At 46.3% G+C, this 13,780-nt stretch overlaps 1 protein-coding gene across 2 annotated transcripts in view; it reads left to right on the top strand.

Moving 5' to 3' along the window:
- STRA6 (signaling receptor and transporter of retinol STRA6) overlaps nt 1-13,780 on the top strand; it is a 391,743-nt gene that overhangs the window by 288,892 nt on the left and 89,071 nt on the right. For both annotated transcript variants that reach the window (XM_086959278.1, XM_086959276.1), the window contains one exon: nt 10,402-10,463. In XM_086959278.1, the coding sequence (XP_086815404.1) occupies nt 10,402-10,463 (62 nt within the window). The remainder of the gene's footprint in view (nt 1-10,401; nt 10,464-13,780) is intronic.

The raw sequence follows: 13,780 nt of genomic DNA, 5'->3' as shown, positions 1-13,780 counted from the left end.
CTTTCGCAATGGGTAAGACTCTACCCCTGTTGTCCCTCCTCCAGAAGGCTGCGTATCTCCTATTCCTTTCCTAACAATCTTTTTCTTTGACTATCTTTCTTCCCACTTGGCAAGCATGCTCCGTGAGCCTGCACCTGACATGGCCGCTCGGAGCTGAGGCTCTGTGGTGAACTCTTTTTCCAACCTCTTGAACGGTGTTCTGCCGCACTGTTATCCCACCTTAATCAATGATTCCGCTACCGGAATACAGACTGATCACCTGGAGCCTTTTATCGCCCTTCTTAGACTTGGTTCCGCAGAGTTATCGAACTGCGAAGTCCCTGCCTTTGATTCCGAGTAGATGGTGCCCAGGGAGCTATGAGAACTCGCCCAGTGCCGTAAGAAGTACGCCGCCGATGGCCTCTGTTTTTCTTCAAGAGCTCAGCACCCCCACCTCTTGGTCCGCCTTTTGGAACTCTGATCTGCCTGCTGCCGATGCGCTCCTTAAAGTGAAGACGCGGCGCTGACTGCACGCGCTGACCACCGTTGCTGTCACTCACCGAGGGATAACAGACGGCGAGCGAGGGCACTTCTGATGACCCTGAGACCCCTGATGACCGGTACGGGGGCTCTGGTACCCCCTTCTTTTGGACTTAATCCAGTAGCGCTTTCACAATATAGCAGTGCCCCCGGCGAGCCCTGGGATAGACACCTGATCCCAAAATGGCACCCACCGTCAGGCAGCCACGGGAGGCTCAGCAGTGCACCCTGGGGGGTCCCCCATGCACATTACAGATCAGCTTTCTCTACTCTTGGTAAGAACTACTCGGTGGAGGGCACAGGGGAGTTGCTGTTCACCTTCCTGCAGCATGCCGTGATTTCGTCCTTGTCCTCCTTGTGCTACTTCTACCCCACGCTTCTCGACACCAGCTTGGCATCCGAGCCGTCTGTGGTCTCTCATGAGCAGGGCTTCATCGTGGTGGAGACCAATCCACCTCATCTATGCCTACAAAGGGATCTACATAATCTGCAATTTTAAAGTCCGGCACGTCCGGACCGGACGGTCCTGACGTGCCGGACTTTAAAATGGCGGCCCCCGCTGCCTTCATTTCTCTGGCAGCCACTATGGCAGGCCCCAGCTTCTTCTCCAATACCGAGCAGGACTACGCCAAGTGTCGCCATCTCCGCCAACACGTGGATTTCAGCAGCAACGTCGTTCAGGGGGATGGTTCCTTGAGCGTGGAGTCACTGCAGGGTGGCCTCTCGGCTAGCCTCTATCCAGGACTTGTTACTCTGTTTGACTATGCAACTGTAGCTAACATACCTACTCAAAATAGTTTCTTCTTGTTTTTCCTGATCGCTGAGACCTGAGCAACATGGCAACATGGTGGAGCTGCTAGACAGCTGTAGAGGATATTGGTCCCGGTTCACCCCCTTGACCGTCACCTACCCAGACGGACATTGGGCATAGTTCACGTTTTCTCCCCGCTGTCTCCTTCCTCCCCCACTGACCGTTGAGACCTAGCATTTTGAACGATGCCCGGTGGAGCTATCTTGACAGCTATAGAAGAGGTGGGCTGTGGACACCCCCCCTCTCCCCCGCGGCTGTCACCTACCAAGCCGGACATTGGGCACACTTCTCTTCATCTCTCCACTTTATCTTCCTCCTTCCCATGTCCCTTACCCTTCTACGCTACTCTTCCTTGACTTCTATGCTCTTTAAATGCTCTCCAATAACAGATGTGATGTGTAACTGATGTAACTTCGTAATGATGTTGAACCTCATGTAAAGCGCTCTGATACATCTGGGTCCAGCCAGCGCTATATAAAACTCAAATAAATAAAAATAAATACATCCCATCATGCATCCTGATATGCCGTCATCGCTTTTTTCATCCTTCCATGACATCTTTCCCTGCTCTTTGCCTGAGCTGTTTGCATCCAAGTATCTAGTGACCGAATACTCATTTGCTTCTTGCAAAATAGTTTGAGATACATTGATTACCATATAGAGGAAAGATCTGATTCTGATCTCAATCACTGATATGTTGTTGAAACAAGGAATAAGAAGGGAGATAACAGTCCATCATGGAAGAAAGTTATTCTAGGGGGTGTGGCTTACATGGCAAGAATGGCTACCGTGCTTTAAGGAGTCTTCGCACCGATCACCCTGGCATTCTTCGTTTATCCTGATTCCCTGTGCCATCCATCAGAAACGAACCGCTGCTGTGTCGAACATACTGCTTCAACCCTGGTGAGATGTTTCTCTGCCACTGCCTTGCAGCGTAGAACTAGATTGAGGAATTGCAGCCCCTGAGTGCAACGTCGCTCTGCGTGGAGGGCCAGTGGTGCAAATAGACAGATGCTGCTGAGTTTGCCTTCCCCAGACTGTGGTTTGTTATGTTAAAAAGGATTTCTAATGCGTGCAGATACTCAAAAGAGTGTCCCGGCGCTTAAAACAGAAGAAGGCCCAGAGCAGGCGGATACAAGGAAGAGAGAGAAAAGAAGACCAGATAGACAATGTAAATATTAGTTTATTTGCTGAAACAACCAGGTTTTGAGTTGTTTCCTGAAAGCAAGCAGATTAGTGACCTGTCTAAGTGAGAGAGGCAGCTTATTCCACAGTCCAGCCACTAGCACTTGAAAGGAGCGACCACCTTTGCGGGCTCTAAGATGTTTAGGGGTTACCATAAGATGTTGATGGGCAGATCTGAGGGATCTGCCAGTTTACATAAAAAGAGACTCTCCTAGAGATATATTGTGCACCTATACCATGCAGGGCCTTAAAAGCGAGGACCAGAGCTTTAAAGCGGATTCTACTGCGTACCGGTAGCCAATGCAAATTCTTAAGATGGCAAGAGATCCGGTCCCTAGGCCCTAAGCTCAAGACATCCCTGGCTGCTGCGTTCTGCACCACCTGCATTTTATTAAGTAAGAACTCCTGAAGGCCCAGATATAGGACGTTGGCATAGTCCAGCCTTGAGATAATAAGTGCTTGAATAACCATTTTTCTGTGTTCAATCTGTAGTAGAAATAGAAATCTCTGGAGCACCTTCAGCAGACCAAAACAAGTTCTGATTGATGACCGAACCTGAGGTGCCATGGAGAGGGCATCATCCATTTTTACACCCAAGTTTTTAACAGTCCTAACCGCAGACTGGGAAGGCGACATATCTTGGGGCCACCATTGTTTCCAGACCTCCAGCGGGGGGAAGCTAAAAAAGATGATTTCAGATTTGTCTGTATTACATTTCAGATGGTTATGTTTAAACCAGGCAAAAATTTCTTTTAGGCACTTATTGATCTTCTCCCCATTGATTTCCTCACCCTTCCTGCATGTGAACAGCAATTGTGTGTCATCGGCGTATGATATTATCGAGACATCATTATCTTCCGCCAATGATGCTAGTGGGGCCATGTATAGGTTAAAGAGTACAGGGCTCAGAATAGAGCCCTGAGGCACACCCACACTCAAAGTCGGCACCCTTGATGAAAAAGGGGGTGCCCAAACCTCCTGGTTTCTTCCCTCTAAAAAGGAAGTAAACCACTTCAATACCGTGCCCGCAAGCCCGCATTCCCTCAGTCTCTGCAGGAGGTGGCCAGGGGGCACGGTGTCAAATGCCGTGGATTGGTCCAAAAGGATCAAAACCGCTTTGCCACCTACATCCAAGGTCTCTTTGATGGATTCATATACCTCCAGTAATGCCATCTCAGTACTAAGATTCTGCCTAAAGCCGGACTGCTAAAGTGAAACAGATTATTAGCCTCTGCAAAATTGCTGATTACTGTGTGGACGTATTTTTCAACTGTTTTTGCAAAGAAAGACAGAAGAGAAATAGGTCTATAGTTAGAAAGGACCATAGGATCCGCCGTAGGTTTTTTTAATAATGGGATTATTTTCGCACACTTCCATCCAGCTGGGATCCGTCCACTAAGAAGAGAAGTGTTCAGCACACGATTAAAAGTGGGGTTCAAAATCTCTGCCATAGAAGCCAAAAATTTGTCCGGGCAAGGATCTACAGGCAAGCCTGATTTCAGTCTCTTCATTATTGCTAGAGATGTCTCTAGAGGCATAGTTGGAAAGATGGAGAGAGAACGCCCATCTTCCCGACACTGGGGGACAGCCCGTAGAGGGGTCCACACATCTGTCAAGTCTGGATCATTGAACGAAGCTTGTATAGACAGTATCTTACTGTAAAAGAAATTAGCTGGATTACCAATCCACTCATCCGAGGGAGAGGCAGGCCTATTTGCAGCCTTAGATGTGGAAAAGCTTCTTACAATGTCAAAGATCTCTCTGCTTTTGTTTCCTGCAGAAACTATTTTTGAAGCAAAGAAACTCTTCTTAGCATCCTGTATCTTTTTATGGTAGCCTCGTAAAGCCTCTTTATAGTTCATTTTATTTTCCGCTTTAAAATCCTTCCTCCAAACTCTTTCCTGACGTTTACAGTCTTTTCTGCACTGACATAACGTGTCCATGAACCAAGGAGCTGAAAATCTAATTATTCTTATAGGACGTGAGATAGGAGGGGCCAGGGACAGGGTACCTTGTGCAATCCATTTTAACAAAGCTTCAGCATCCAGGTCTCTATCACCAATAAGAGTAGGTAGATAAAGATCTAATTCACATTTATAAAAACCTCTGGAGTGATCTTATAAAAAGCTCTGGAAATGAAGGGTGGCTGCTTAACTTGGGCCTGTGCATACCTTGTCACTTTAGGTAGCTTAAAACTGATCAGATAATAATCAGACCAGGGTATGGGTGGGGGGGCTCTGTTGCAAATACTTGATTAAGGGTATGGCCCTTCTCATGTGTGGGGGCAGATATATATGGCACAATACCAAACACCCTAATCGACTCCAACAAGGAGGAAGATTCTGCGCTATCCTTACACTCCAAGTGTATATTAAAGTCTCCCAGAACCATAAAATGTTTGCATCTAAGAGCCAAAGGAGCAATAGCATCACCATTAGACTTTAGAAAAGCTCCTGCATGCCCTGGGGGTCTATACACAAGGACTCCCACCAAGCGCTGATGGGGGGACAAAGAAGCCTGAAAACATAAACATTCCGTCCCTTCAATGCCCTCCATGGGAATACAGCTAATAGCTATGCCCTCTTTACTAATAATGGCAAGCCCACATCCTTTGCTTCCAGTCCGATCTTTCCTAGTAATCAAGTAGCCCGGGGGGATTGCTGAAGCTATAGTCTGATTAGATGAGGCGGACAGCCATGTCTCAGTCAGAAACAACACATCAGGATTGGTTTCAGCCAGTATATCATAGATATGCAAGGCATGTTTATTAAGTGAGCGACAGTTTAAAAGTAGAACCTCAAAATATAGTTGGTGCTCAAGTGTAGCGACTGGCTCTTCCTGTCCTTGAATATAGACCTCGTGCTGTATACTAGAGATATCATTGACGCTATACCAACTGCAGTATCGACCCTGGTCTTGAACAATTCGTCTCTATATTAACACCTTTCTTAAATTGAAAGTGAGCACTTAGCTCTAGAAGAGTTTCCCTGTCATATAAAAGTACCTTATTCATAGATGGCTTCCCACCAGCAGAGTGCCCGGCTCCGGCCGCCTCCGCCATCGGCACGCCCGCTGCGCGGCCGGGTAACCATCGGAATAAGTCCCGTGCCGTCTGCGGAAATGACGTAGGCAGGGGGAGGAGCCGCGTCCCTCCACAACAATCGGCCGCTAAGTGACCGTGGTGGACCGGGGACCGGCTTTAAAATGCCACAAAAATTACTGCAAGCAAAGATGACGTTCTCTAAATCACAATTCTCCCCAAGCGCAGATTTCCCCATTAAAAGCAGGTAGGTCAAAAACACCAAAAGTCAAATGCACACTAGAAAAAGATTTAAAAGACAGAACACATTGCATCCGCCATGCAAGGGCTTACTGGTAGGACCTGCCTTGGGTAGTACCCCCAAAAGTTGAGCGGCCTCACTTAAACCCCCTCTCCTGTGGCATCAATAGTATCCAGGGCGACCAGACGCTTATCCTGAATTTTAGATATCCTACAGCGCCATCTGCCCAAGCTTGTGGGGCTGCTCATGCTGCACACCTCTTTTTGACTGTAAGTGCAAGCGGGCCCCAGTGACTGTGCTTTTTCCCTCCTATGCATGGCAACTCTCCACTGGAACTTACCTTGCACTGTGCACAGTCTCCCTCATGTTCTGTTGCCACTCATTGAAGCCATAGACTGGGCTGCTTGTGCTGGGTGGTTGTGCCTTGCCTTCTGGCACTGGCATGCGGGCCCAGCACTCTGGGGGAGATGGGATCTCCACTGCAGCCTACTCAACTTGCCACTTGCAATGGGGTACCTATGCTCAGGCATAGACAACACCCCTGCGCCTTCCAAGAGGGCCTTCTCTCCGTCCACTATTGGCTTCATCCCCCCCCCAGACCGGGTTGCTGGCTCAATGTCCATAGACCACAAACTAGACGCGGTACTGGTGGCTGTTGAAAACTCTCGTTCCTTGCAAGAGCAGGCGGCTGCAGATCTGACCTTACCGTGAGTGGACCACCGTAACCTAGCAGACAAAGTCCCAACTGCTAATCATACTATCGCACCGATACAGCCTCAGAGGCTGAGAAGGACCTGCACGCCCTGCTGTAACAGGCATACTTACTAGAGAAAAGAGCTGAAGATACCGAATGGCATTCACGCCAGATCAAAACGACAAAAATCCACGTAGTAGAACTGAAGATATACAGTTTTAAAGATTTAAGTGAAAAAAACATCAAAAAGCACAAAGTGCCAACTGTGGATGTCTGGCGCAAGTCACAAAATCAGGCTGACCACGATAGAGAGCGTGCCGGCTACATGGACCCAGTAGATGTGTCACACAGTGGCGATTCCTGGGAGGCTGCAGGTGGCGAACGGTAGTCCCTTCGTCAGAGAATACATGCAGCAGAGGCGATGTGTCAGTTCTGATCAGGGTAGCACTGCACAGCAAAGGAGATGCGTCTGCCCTGCTAAAACCACAAATTGGCTCGCAGAATGCCTTCAGGCACATTTTGAAGGGTCCACGACTGGGGAGGCACCACTTGGCAGGGTAGGACTCACAGATGGCAGAGTCCAGGTGCTGGGTTCAAGGTTGTTGGAGCCTTCTGTCATTGAGGCTCTGGTCAGGAAGCTTGCCAACTAGCCCCTGGGTTCAACAGATGTAGGTCCAGTTCTTCTCACCCAGGTAAGAGGACAGTAGGTCAGCACAGCAGGACAGCAGTCCAGCAGAGTGCCAGTCCTTTCAGCAGCACAGCAGAGTACACAGGTCCAGAAGTGTACTGAAGAGTTCAGGTCTGAGGTCCAATCATTATTACCTAGTGCCACTTTTAAAGAAACTTCTAGAGGATTCCACCGCCCTCAGATGTTGGGCATCCCCTTCCTTCCTGTCCTGGCCCGAGCTTGTTTATGACCACAATGTTCTACCCCTTTATGAGATTGCTAAGGCAGTACCTTTGTGATGTGCAAGGGTGGTAGGTGACAGTTCCTCCGCCTCATCAACCCAGAGTGGCACATCCTGCCACTGCTTCCCTTTGTCTCACCTTCTGGGTGCAATACACAAAGTCCAACTCCCAGCTACCATGTAACCCAGAAACAGGCTGCAAGCACCAAATATTTAGGACAAACAAATGGTAGCTTTCTAAAAGAGGCATTTTCACAATTGTGATGACAAATTCGACTTCACCATTAAAGGGCTTTTAATTACAATTCTTTAGACACCGTGATTAAACTAAACTTTTCTACCTCTTCCCAATTGAAAGTTGTTATAGATTATTAAATATAATAAGTTATCTGCAATGTTATCATAGGGGAAAGGTCTCAGGGTGAGCCAGGACGGATTCCCCAGCGGTCGAAGCGCGGAGATACTCCTCCGGAAGTCGATTCCTAGCGCTATATAAACCCGCAATTAAATTAAAGTAAATGTTCCAATTGGGTGTAAGCCAATTCTACCATGTTTTAAGGATTAAACACATGCACTTTAGCACTGGTTATCAGTGGTAAAGTGTGCCGTGCCCTAAAGCCAGCAAAACCGAAGTCAGCAATACAGGAGGATAAAAGGCAAAAAGTTAGGGAAAATCCATGCCAAGGATGCGAGGTCTAACAGTAAGCCTAACCAAAAGTAGCAGAGCACAGTAGAGACGAAAATAAAGTCATCGACTGACAGGAGAGGAAGATGGTTTGTGGGCTGTTAATGCATTGTTATGTAATGTTCTTTAAAGAGTTGCATCTTAAAAACTTTCCTAAGTTGGAGCACGTTGGGGCAATCCTGATTGATATGAGGATATACTTTCAGATTCTGGATGTACAGATGGAAATTGCCTGCTGTCTTGTATCTTCTTTTTTATACTTCTTAGTCTGCAGTTTGATGGTTCCTGGCTACAGGTTTGACGAGAACCACCAGAGATGGTGAGCTTGTCTGCAAGATGAGCATGGGTGCTGGTCGTTATTGCTTTGTAAATGTTGAATCTGTTTTGAAGATGTGTCGGTCGACAAGAGGAGGTTATGGCATTCCATCAGCATGGAGGGGATGCAATTGTATTTCTTCTGGCCTAGACACGCCATGCTGCAGCTTGTAGGATGCCCTAAAGAAGTGCCTATGTGAAGTCTGGGAGACCAAGTAGCAGGGCATGACCTTCCAGATATGATACTACGAGGGATTGATAGTCGCACAGGAGATGGCTAGCATTTATGTGAACTTGGAGTTGAAGATAGACTGCTTTTTCAGTCATCTTGAAGATGAGTAAAATTCTTTAGGTGTGTGAATTTCTGGGAAGAGAACTTTGATGAAGAATGAGGGTAAGACATCATCTTCATAGTAAGTAGCTTTGAGGAGCTGAGTATGTCAGCAAGACCTGCAAGTGATAGGACTTTCAAGGATGCCCATTGCAACATTCTACAAGAAGTGGTGGGCCTAAAATTAAGAGGTTTTGGTTATGTCGATGTGCTGCTGGATAATCTGCCGATTTTAACTGATGAAGAGGTTGATGGCATTCTACTTTGCCGGACACACCTATTCCCCACTGCATGGATGAGAAGGTTGATGCAATTTCTGATTTTCTTGGAAAGCCTTCTGCTTCAGTTGGTACCTTCACAGATTCTGTTGGTCTAGTATAGTACTTTGCTTTGACTGCTGTGGCTGATGTTATGAGCTGTATGTGTCTTTCGTGTAGGGAATTTCATTGTAGTGATGTATTTGCAGTACTAGTGTGCTAAAGACTTTGGCTTGCACTTGTGTGTTTTAATTGGAAAATGGTTGTTCACATAGTTTTCCAAAAAAGGGCTGCAGTTCTTTAGAAGGGTGTTGGCATGAGATATGGATTTGATAGGCTGAGCGAGGAGTCCACACACTTTGTTGTCTGTGAAAAAGTCTTTGAATGTTTTGAAGTTTTGGTCCTCTCTTTTGGGTTGACTTTGGTTTGTTTCATAGGCTGCTGAGAAGTGAGATAGGGATGGCAAAGTCATTGGTCCAGTCCAGGGGGTATGAGTGGTTCACATTGAATAGTTGGTTATGTTGAAAAAACAAGGTCAAGGGTGTGGCCTTTGGACTATGTTGGTTGTATGCCATGCTGCACCATGTTAAGTGTGTCTTTTTATTTTTTGAGCTTGTGTTGTCTGAGTGTTGAAGTCACCCAAGAAGGTGGAGTGGGCTTTTCAGATACATCAGGTGGCAAGGAGATCTGAGAATTCATCAGTGAAACCTTTTTTCTTCCTGGGATACCAGCAGATGAGACAGAAGGTGGGGGTCAGAGTTGAATAGAGTGAACATGTCATTTTAGCAGCTCCATGGATTTGATTGCTGCTTGTTTGCCTTGCTGCAGGACCAGAATGACTTATGGATGACAGCAAGGCCTCTTTTCTTCTCTTGTGCAATGTCGACACAATGGATGCTGTAACGTGTGGCGTGTTGGAAGAAGGACATCTGGGTTGTGTAAGGAGGATCTTTAGGGTGAGCAATATTTCTGTGACAGTTGACAAGGTCTATTATGTCTGCTGCATGGAGTACTGTAGAGAGAGCAATAACGGTTTGGAATGGGTGTTCTGTAGTTTGTGGCATATGTATGAGGTTGGGTGTAAGTGTTGTGAGAATGCTGTGTGAGTATTTGGATTATCTATAACTGTGTGTAATTTAGGGGCATGGTAGTATGAGGTGGTGGGTGAGACACATGATTACATCTTGCTTATTAAGTTGCAGTGAAACAGGGGGTATGGACTCTCGCCAGATTCACTGATTCTGTTCAATGGTCAGGCATACCTGATTCGTGAGAGACTGTTTCTATTGTCTTTGTCATAAACAATGAATTGCTCTTTGTGTTTTGGTAGTGGGGGGGATGTGAATCTTGGGTGCCTTCTCCCACAGGCAAACTATCATCTGTCATATCTATAAATTCTTTATTTTACATTGCAGGCTTTCATTTGCCTCTGAAGCTCATCCTTTCTTCTACAGTCGGTGGAATATGCATTTATCAGGTAATAGACAACACTTCAAGTGTCTGAATTTCTGTGTGTGTGTGTGTGTGTGTGTGTGTGTGTGTGTATATATATATATATATATATATATATATATATATATATATATATATATATATATATATATATATATATATATATATATATATATAATTATAGTGAGAAATTGGATTGTTGGTTAACTGGGGTGTGAGCCCTAGTCAAGAAGCAACCACAACCCTGGTCAGGGTAAGGCACAAAGAAAGCCCAAATAAACCTGTGCTCACCACCTGGTAGCTTGCCACAGAGCAGTCAGGCTTAACTTATAGTCAATGTGTTATGTATTTGTGCAATATTTCAAACAGTAATCAAGTGAATTCACCATAAAAATACGAACCCAAACACTTTAGAAAAATAGAACTGAGTTTAATAAATAAAACAAGACCAAGTTGACAAAAATCCAATTCGTGGACCCGGATATCTAGATCTATATCTATACTAATATAATAAAGAGAGAGCCCAAACCTTTGAGGCAGGTAATCTCAGGAACCACAGCACCAATCACAACACAATACAGCATTGGAAAGGGCAGTTGCAGCAGAAGGACATAGGCTATGCAGACGCCCACCATATACATTTAAAAGGTAAAAGAACCGTGCCAGCAAAGTAGTCCCTTGTGGGCGTGTCTGCGTTGTGCTGTGGGTGTGTGCTGGGGGTGTGACAAACGCTGGGGGCGTGTGGTATGTTCCGCCCTTCATGCGATGTCTCATTTCGTGTGCTGGGGGCATGGGCGTGTGCAGGGCGCGGGATTACGGAAAAAAACCGAGCAATGTGCCCAATATTTCTTTGGTTTTTCTTCCCAGGTTCTGTACATTCCAGCTCCAGGTGTCCACCCTGCTCCCTTTAAATCCCCCTGCACTCCATAATCATAACCCACCCTTACTCCTTAAAATACCCCAACACCCTTAAAAACTAACCCATCTTAACCCTATAAATATACGCTGTACCCCAAAACCCAAACCTATCCCTAAACCCTAAAAATACCCCTGTACCCCAAAACCCAAACCTAGCCCTGAACCCTATAAATACCCCTGTACCTCAAAACCCAAACCTACCCCTGGATCCTAAAAATACCCCTGTACCCCAAAACCCAAACCTACCCCTGAACCCTAAAAATACCTCTGTACCCCAAAACCCAAACCTACCCCTGAACCCTAAAATACCCCTGTACCCCAAAACCCAAACCTATCCCTGAACCCTTAAAATAACCCTGTACCCCAAACCAAAAACTACCCCTGAACCCTAAAAATACCCCTGTACCCCAAAACCCAAACCTAGCCCTGAACCATACAAATAACCCTATACCCCAAAACCCAAACCTACCCCTGAACCCTAAAATACCCCTGTACCCCAAAACCCAAACCTATCCCTGAACCCTTAAAATACCCCTGTACCCCAAAACCCAAACCTACCCCTGAACCCTAAAAATACCCCTATACCCCAATACCCAAACCTAGCCCTGAACTCTAAAAGTACCCCTGTACCCCAAAACCCATACCTATCCCTAAACCCTAAAACTACCCCTTTACCCCATAACCCAAAACTATAGCTGAACCCTTAAAATACCCAAACACCCCAAAACATATACCTCAGTACCCCAAAACACATACCCCTATACCCATACTTACCTTATCCAAACATTAAAAAAAACATGCTTTTACCATTCATGCATTTACAACGAATTTTGTTGCAAATGTATGCATGGTAAAAGCATATAAAATGTAATGCCATGCGTTATAATGGCATTGCGGAGTCATGGTACTTTTGTAATGAAAGTATGCGGAGTGATGGTATGCGGAAATAAAGTTGCGGAATAATGGGTGTTTACCCTCCCCCGGTAAGTACATTGGTGGCACGGCGGCCCACATCTCCAGCAACATACTCATATTTTTTCACCACCGATTTGAAAAATGCACAGGTCTCTCTCATTGACGGCCTGCACCGACATACACTTTTAAACACACCTCCCGCCACAAGTTCTAGAAATGCGAACTTTAGAGCTGGGGAGCTACGTTCGAATCTCGGCATCAGCTCAACATCCTGTGATTCCAGGCAAATCGCTTTGCCTCCCCGTGCCTACCACAAATGAATGTGTTCTTCTGTAATGTAAATTGTGCTCATGCCATGTTATCGAGTTTGCGCTATATAACATTGCAGGGAAAAATAAAGTAGGGAAACTCGAGTTCACACACTACTGAAAGTGCACTCTTAAGTGCATCAGCAGTGCACTGTGAATTGGAGCGTTTCACAGGCCTGTCGCAGATAAGAAATGCTAACAAAACGAAATCCTACAAAACAATATACTACTGGCCGGCAGCAATTCATACCCGGACAAAGTCGGGACGGGCTGCTAGTGATTTTATAAAGGTGTTAGTGGAAATAGCGGCAAAAAGCAGGAAGCGCTAACTCAGGATATCTTGTCAAACTGGGCAGGGTCAAAGTGACAAGTTCAGGCAGGCAATTGAGCGCAGGTCTGCTACAGTCCCCAGGCAGGTGCTGCTGAAGCTTTCCTTCTCAAGGTGTCCCATCGACATTGTAGAGGGCCGCAAGGAGAGTGTTGTGGGAGGTAGGGTTCGTACCACGAAAAGCAGACTGGGCATCGTGGACAGGCAGATGGAGCCTTGCGTTGGTGGTCCCCCTCAGGTGGTCCATGCTTGGGTGAGTAGAGTTGGACTGGCGGCACTATGCGTGCGAATTTTGTTTCAGCTGGCTCAGACACACCAAAAGTCCAGGACCTGAGGTGTACCACTTGGGGTCAGGAAATCACTGCAGCTCGGTCCAGGGGGCAGTGCAGGATGTTGGAGAGACATTATGTCCCTGGGGCTCAGATGAGGGCAGCAGACTACATCTTGGAGTCACTCTGGTTTCCTGGGTTCAAGATGAAGTTGCAGGTCCAGTTCTTCCTCCCCAGACAAGAAGGCAGTAGGTCAGCACAGCAGGGCAGCAGTTCCTCACAGCAGCAGTCCAGCAGAGTGGCAGACCTTCGAACAACACAGCTTTCCTTCTTTATTTTATTTTTTATTCATAACGTTTTATATAGCACAAACATGACCCTTGCGAGTAGCAGAACGCTTTACAAATGTTCCGGAAACAGGTAGAATCAACAACATCATCAAGGATGGAACAAGATGTAATAGCATCCCCCAGAGAGTCCACCTCAGGGTCCAAAACGAATAAAAAAAAGCAAAGTTAAGAACATAACATGCAAGAAATACACATGAGTGCAGACTATGGGACATATTGTGTCCGGGAGTAGAATTTGCGAGTTCTATACAGAA

The sequence above is a fragment of the Lissotriton vulgaris genome, chromosome 2_2, assembly GCF_964263255.1.
Source record: "Lissotriton vulgaris chromosome 2_2, aLisVul1.2, whole genome shotgun sequence".
Lineage (NCBI taxonomy): Eukaryota > Metazoa > Chordata > Amphibia > Caudata > Salamandridae > Lissotriton > Lissotriton vulgaris.
This window is presented reverse-complemented; position numbering and strand designations above follow the sequence as displayed.